This window comes from Drosophila hydei, unplaced genomic scaffold, assembly GCF_003285905.1.
Source record: "Drosophila hydei strain 15085-1641.00,03,60 unplaced genomic scaffold, DhydRS2 tig00000065-arrow-arrow-pilon, whole genome shotgun sequence".
NCBI classification, from domain to species: Eukaryota; Metazoa; Arthropoda; class Insecta; order Diptera; family Drosophilidae; genus Drosophila; species Drosophila hydei.
In genome coordinates, this window is record NW_022045658.1 from 34,178 (window position 1) to 41,494 (window position 7,317).

A 7,317-nucleotide genomic window follows, 5' to 3' on the forward strand; every position below is an offset into this window, starting at 1 on the left:
CTCCAGGTCCTGATTGTTGTTGTTCTTGGCAGTGCTTTGCGCTCCTCTCTGCAATCGGCTGCTGCTAAGCCTTGGCATCAGCGTCGCTTTTTTTAATTTCACGCTGCAACATTGCGGCATTTCATAGGTGTGGCACAAAAGCAAGTCACCGAAACGTGCTTTTAAGATACTAACAGAACCGATAGACTGTAGCATTACGTACACCACTGCTGAAAGTCTATAGTTGCGTCCTGTAAGCTAGAACAAATCAGACTGATAAGATAGCCTTAGAGCTGCAGGTATCTGAAATGCTTAGTGCCATTTATATCACAATTGATGGAGTATTCTAATGTAAGCTTTTATCTTCTGATCTGGTCAACTTTGACTCAGAAATCGCTCTTTATGCATTCAAAAACAGCCAAAACTCTGGTTTCCTTTACAAAAACTAAGTCGCCTGAACTACTTTGCAGTTTTTCTACCCGTTGGGCTTGCTCTCCTGAATCGCTGGTCCAACGTCCTTAGAGAAATGCATCTCAACGTTCAACTTCATGGCTATAAGCCAATGTCAACAAACAGCTTCATAAATCAGGCTACGCTTGATCTCTGTGAACAAAAATTTCATCCTGCTGCCAACATCTATTCTCAGGAGGATCACTATAAACCCATTTTCAACACGCATTCAAACTATATTTTAGCATCGCAGTTGCTTGGGACACTCCCACTCCCACTCCCACTCCCACGCCCACTCCCATTTTCGGCTTCATTCTATCTAGCTGGCAAATTGTCCAGCGCTGTGTTTAGTTCCCAGCTTGCGGCTCGTGGTTGCGCATCTCGACAGCGTCTTGGCCAAAAAGTAATTTGGCCTTTATCTGTATTGCGGTTTAAACAGACAAACAAGACCCGAACCAACCGCTCGTTGGCCGTGGGGGAGCTTCGGCAAGAACAGAAATCTCTCGGGTTGAGTCTGAATACGCATTGGGTACATTGTCGTTGTTTTAATATGTGTATGTTTGTTTGTTTACCATCATTTCTATGCCATACCCTGTACACAATAAGTCCATAAGAGCGGGTATATGAGGCGACATAGTTTGAAGAGTATTTAACCAGAGAGTTTCCACCATAGATCAAACAGCTAACATAGTAAAATCAGTTTTATTTTGTAATGTAATATACACTGGAAAGTTGTGTAGAAATTCGTATACTGATTTTATGAATGAAGCTACGAACAGGAAATTTTATACGCTTGCTCATCTTATTTTTGCATATTATCGATAAATATCGATTCCAAAGCAAATGTTTCAGAGCACAAGCCGAGCACTAAAGTCATTTCATTGGGCTGAACTATGACACCCGTTCGATCGCTATCACCTTGATCACTTATAGGGTTCGCAGTGATTGCTGTGGGGGCGTCGAATATCCGTGGCCTTCAGTTGTCTGTTTAAATAAATAGACATACTATTCATTTGAGACTCAGAAACGGAAAAGACTAATTACAATCCTAAGCTAAAATGAAAAACGCGTCCAGCGCATCATCAAGCTCTCTTGCAATTGGAACCCAGACGCCCCTTCGTAGATATGTGCAAACTTTTCGGGGAAGCGATGCTTCAGACAGCCGATTACTGTGTCAGACACATAGTAACCGGGTGGCCAACCACACTCGCACGGCGGAATGCAGGTACTACACTCCTTGTTAGAACGTGTCCAGTGTATAGTTGACATGGGCCGGAAGTAATTCAGGCACGTTAGCCGCCAAGGCAGTTGGGCATTACTGAAATTGGAGTCGTGATCGGGTAATGTTGGCGGGCTAACTACTGGATCATTTGAAAATTGAGAACGGGTAGAACGTCTTGACGATGATTCATTGTACATGTTGAAACGCGGTACGAGTGCAAACAGCTCCTTGTATTTATGCTTACGTTCTCGATGCAGCCACAACTCGAGCAGCTCCCAGTGATCGAGAGATTGAGAACGATCCCGAATAATTTGCATGCGTATATACAAATCCGAGCGTCGATATTCATCATAGTATATGCCCGTCTGCGTGTGCCACAGCAAGTAGAGCTCATTGGGCTTTTCATCCGGTAGAGAAATACTGTTCGAGAATTTGGTCAGCTCAAAGTGAAACAGCATCCGAATGCCATAGGTAATGTGTTTGATATGGTCGAAGTCCTTGATATTCATTGCTGACAGCGCGTCAGCGTCCAGCAACAACAGTTTGCGACCCCCGATCATATTCACACGAAATGTGTTCTGTAGATGAAGGAAATTCTGATATCTTGTATTTTGTCCTCGCTCGAACTTACAGAGTATTGGGGATATCCATAACGATGAATCCATTGGCGTACATCCCGGTCGTTCCAATCATAAATCGGCCCAAAGGGCAACTTGTCGATTATATTCAGACATAGCTCAAGCAGAGTCGGGGGCGAGGATCGGCAAATCAAAGGACTTTCATCAGAAATGATGGTGAGTTGCCGTTCCAACAACGGATTACGTCGAAATTTGATTGGCGAGGCTTTAATTAGCTTTTTAGGTTCGACCTGCTGTTTAAACTTTGTATCTGTTAAGCCATAGAGATAAGTCATTATGGTATAGGAGTATAAAGTGCAAAGGTATATATTATTGTCAGTTTGTATAGGTATAAATTTAATTAAATTTGTTGTATAATTTGTGCGTGTATAGAAATGACAAATCACTATCTGAAATTTATATTGTAAAACCGGAGCTGACTTGAAAAAAGAGATTAGATATTCAACTTTTTGTTTTTGTTCAATATGCAGAGTCAAGCTTTAAGCTTAATATGCTAAAGACCCATTTACAAATTGAATATATATAGCCCATAAGTACTTGTACATCTATATATATTTATATCAACGAGACCTAAGGCATCTGCTAGTCGTTCAGACTCGTTTAATGCATATTTCCTTTTATTTTGTGTTGTTTTTTTTTGTGCTCAGCCACATCCGGGACTCATTATGGCTTAGCCAAAATTGCATTTTGGCTGCCAGAGCTTGGGGAACTTTTGAATTCTTGGCCAAGTTGGTCGGGCGTGATGCGTGTTTTGTTTATTTTGCAGTTGGCTCTCCTCGACATTAACCAGAAATTGAACTGAGCTGAGCGCCAAAGTTTTTCATTTAGTAAACAGCCTCGGCACTTGTCACTGCGGCTGTCACTGTGGGGCTGGCAGTTCATTTAAAGTTCTGGGCAGACCGTTTTAATTAGCATGCCAATTCAGTTGGTAAGCCCCCACTTCAGAGTCCTCGGTCGCCTGCGATACGCCCCAAGTCGAATGACCAGAAATCTATTGACACTTTTGCGCTTTATTAAATGTTTATTTGCTTTGTTGATTTCGATTTTCTCATCGAGTGCGCAGCGAATTTGAAATGCAAACAACAACAATATGGGAAAACTCTAGCGAGGGTCGCATCATCAATATGTGCGTAGCACAAGGGGCGACGGGGAAGGCAGAATGCGGCTGGATTTCTAGAGTTTCACTGCGACTAGCTTAAGGCTAAGGATAACACACACACAGACACACTCACACTCACACTCACACCAAGCCACCCACACTATGAGCACGCCTGCTGGCAATGAACGGTAAATAAGGCAAATCTATATGCGAGAAAAACGTGGTCTCACCCACTACACTACACTCAGAATATTGCTCGACTTGGCCAGTGACTGCGACAATGACTGGCCAGAACCAATAGAAGACACAGCCAAAGCAGCGCCTCGCGTCTTTCCCTGTTACAGTTACTGTTCTTACATTTACTGCTACTGTTACTGTTACTGAATTAGCAATTGACTATATTGGTTGGGTGTTGGATGCGGGACTTGGGATGTGGGATGTTGGCTGAACAATACCTAAAGCTGGCAGAATCTTTTGAGTAATGCACTGAGCAAAATAATAGAGTATGTTTTAGGCATGAAATATATATGCTATATAAATCGAACATATGGCCAGATAACGCCTTGATAACATTATAATATAATCATATAATATATTATAGATTTGTAATTTGACTTGCAATTGATATATTAGAGAAAGAAACAATTCTATATTGATTCTGCCTTCCTATAGCAGTTCATTGTTGATTCAATTGCATGTTACTTAAGGTATCTTATTGGATTTGTTTATGCTGAGTCAACAAGCACACAATGGACGTAGTACTGCGTGTATTTCACTCGAAAGTTTTTCTAGTGTTGGCTGCCTCCCAGCTGTAGTCACAGGCAGCATACGTATTTGCCATTTCCACACACACTCGCACTCAACTGTGTGAGTAGAGGAAATGTATTCACGTTGCTTTTCATTATTCATGACAACTTGCTCTTGGCCGTGCTCGTTGCTAGATGTAACTGAGTCAAAGCAAACACCAGACAAAGGTAGAGGCAATGCCCAAAAAAAAGCAAAAAAAATGAAGTAAGATGAAGACGGCACACACTCACACACACAGAGAGAGAGAGAGGGAGATATTGTGAGCGGGAAAATAACAAAAATGACAATAAAAAGCAGTAAACAATTTTGCCTCCCACTGCAACGCGTAGACAAAGTCAAAAAAACAGCCAGCCCAAAAGGAAACTAATATTTTAAGAAACAAGACACGGCCACCACCCAAGGGTGGGTATTATAGAGGGGATGGCTTCTGTACATATGTGTGTGTGTGTGCATTTAGGTCGTGTGTGTGTGGGTGGTTCGCTTAGCCTTTGCGCAAGTGGCCGTCGTCAAATTCAAGTGACATATTTAGACAGCTAAGCGACTCCCAAGTGTGGCCATCCACAGCCAAAAGCAAAGGTGAAGTGGCATTGCCACAGACGCAGACACAGCCACAGCGGCAAGCCGCAGCAGCAGAAGCAGCAACAGCAACAGCAATTTTGCAGCAATTCAAGCTATTGTTGTTGTTGTATCCCTTTTTTTGGCCATGCAGCAAGGGGGTTTTTTGCAGCTCACGAAACATAAAAAAACGGAAGCAGTGGCAACCCCACAGAAACCAACGACGACGAGGACGAGGACGAGGACGAGGACGACAACAGTTGCTTTTAATAATAAAATCATTGAGCATCAAAGCATAAAAATCAGTCAAGTGCAACATAAGCTTAAAGACCAGTCGCTTGTATGGGTGGTTGGCTGCCAGGAATCGAAGGTAGCGCAACTAAGGTAGACCAACTCCCCTTTCTGTTCTGTGCATGTGTTCGATTTTGCTGAAGCATTTGCTTCTTTCTTCTCTTTTTTATTATTGCCCAACATGAAGCAATGCATGTGACTTAATGTTATTTTTACAGCCAAATTAGTTGGCTTTTGATGTGCGTTAACTTGCGCGGATGCTGCCTTAACTTTAAGCCAGACAACCAAATTGTTGAAGAAAAAAGATTGAACTAGAATCATTCTTTCTACCTCTCCCTCTCTGTTTCTTTATGTCTTCTCTGCATTTCTTTGTGAATTGCCAAGGCTTGAATGCTCTTTTCGGACTAGGAAATTAAGGAACTTTAATCAAATTGTTGAAAAATGTTAATTAAAAAATTCATATAATGAACAATGAATACTATATTAAAATATTTATTTTCAAATTAGGCATTTAAAAATATTTATTTAAGTTTTTTAAGCCAAAATTTTTCTTCGCAATTTGAATTCGTTTTAAATTTTCTCAACAATTTCTTGTGGCTAACAGTTTATTTTACAGTTATAGGATCTAGTCACAAATCGAATCAAAAATACTTTCTTTATGCGTCACACAACGTGTGAGGAAATCAAAGTATCCCCAGCTGGAAAATGCCAACTGTTCGGCAACAGAGTTTATTGGACACGCACATTTTGTGCGTAAGTTTTTCTCCTATAAAGCATAGAAGGCACAAGAAAGGAGCGAGGGAGAGGCTGGTGCGGGTAGCCAAACTTGCAAAAGGTGGTGTATGCAGTCATAAAGAGACACCGCAGCGCCAGTTGGGCCTGCTGCGTGCAGCCATAAAACTCATAAACTGGATTCAAAGTGTGTGCTCAGTGGCACATGTGTGTGTGTGTGTGTGTGTGCTGAATGTATCTTTAAGATACATTGCCAGGCACATTAAGTTGCGACAGGGCAGGCAGCTGCTTATTGGCACACTCATGGGATAGGCAGCGGACGGCAAAGTTAAGTCAAGTGCAATCATTTCAAGCTGCTGCATTCGTAATTGCATGAAGTACTCGCAAGTAACTCACAATTCATATGCCTAGCTCGTAATGTGGCAGATGTTGCCATCTCTTCGGTGGCTTATTGAAGTGTACACACTTGACTGTGATGCCACTTGCCTACGGGCTACGGACAGAGCAAAGCGCATGTTCGGTTCGATTCGCACACTTTCGATGATCGTAAGCAGAGTTTGATTGGGAAATGAGATATAAAAGTCAATGTTGTTTGATTTCTTGTTCGCCTTAGGTTACATACAGGGTATTTCATAGTTGAATATGTGCGAGTGCTCTCTTGGTTTTGTTTGCCCAGCTGAAGTGCAGCTCAACATACACAATTTTCATTTCACAATTTTCATTTCACAATTTCATTTCACAATTTTAATTTCACAATTTTCAAGCACAAATTCCCAAATGCATTTGCTGAAAAATGTTCGAGTGTCTGGTTAAAACTGATTTGATTAATAATTTCCGTTCAGTTGCTGATGTGAAAAGCTTTCTAACTAATCGCATATAGAGCAAAAACAAAAGTCTTACTGCCATCAAGAAGCACCAGTTTGGCCAAAGAAGCTCAAGTAGCAGGTTTCGAGTTGCAAAGTAAACAATTTAACTTTTAAAAAGAATTTATTTTAATCCATCTAGTTTAAGTCATATCAGTTTTTAAGTTGCTTTAGCTAAGAGCCAATCGAATAGATGGAACCATTCTCAGCCCGTTGAACAGTGTTCTGTTCGATTTAAAATTGGGATTGAAATACTTTTCTCTCAGCAGATGTAATCTGCATCTGAACTCATTTGTAAGTTGCCGCAAACGAATTGATTTATAATTTAAATTAAACGTTTCTCAGCACACAACAATGAAGAGGACAAACAACGCACATACACAACACGCCCTCCAGCGCAACCCGACAAGCCATTTGGCAAACTCAGCTAGACACGACAGGACAGGACAGGGCAGGACACAACCCTTTAAGCAGTTTTGAAGATTGTGAGTGGCGCTAAGCTGCTCTGCTTGCCGTCTGTGCTGCCATCTAAGCCCTGCCGCATGAAATCAAACAAACCAAACAGTCAGAGGACATTGAGACGTAACTGCCTGCCGCGGCATCCTTGTCTCGCTTTTAACTGGAGGCCAGGCATTTTCTGACATCCTTCGTCCTGTGGCCCACGCGCATAGTTTTTCCACG

At 41.7% G+C, this 7,317-nt stretch overlaps 1 protein-coding gene across 1 annotated transcript; it reads right to left on the reverse strand.

Annotated features, from left to right (window-relative positions):
- Positions 1 to 1,175: 1,175 nt before the first annotated feature.
- Positions 1,176 to 2,608, reverse strand: LOC115482811. The gene is made up of 2 exons (XM_030222975.1): positions 2,283 to 2,608; positions 1,176 to 2,229 (listed from the first exon to the last, which is right to left on the reverse strand). The coding sequence occupies exons 1-2, from the start codon at positions 2,562 to 2,564 to the stop codon at positions 1,483 to 1,485; spliced, it is 1,029 nt and encodes a 342-aa protein (XP_030078835.1). The 5' UTR covers positions 2,565 to 2,608; the 3' UTR covers positions 1,176 to 1,482.
- Positions 2,609 to 7,317: the final 4,709 nt, after the last annotated feature.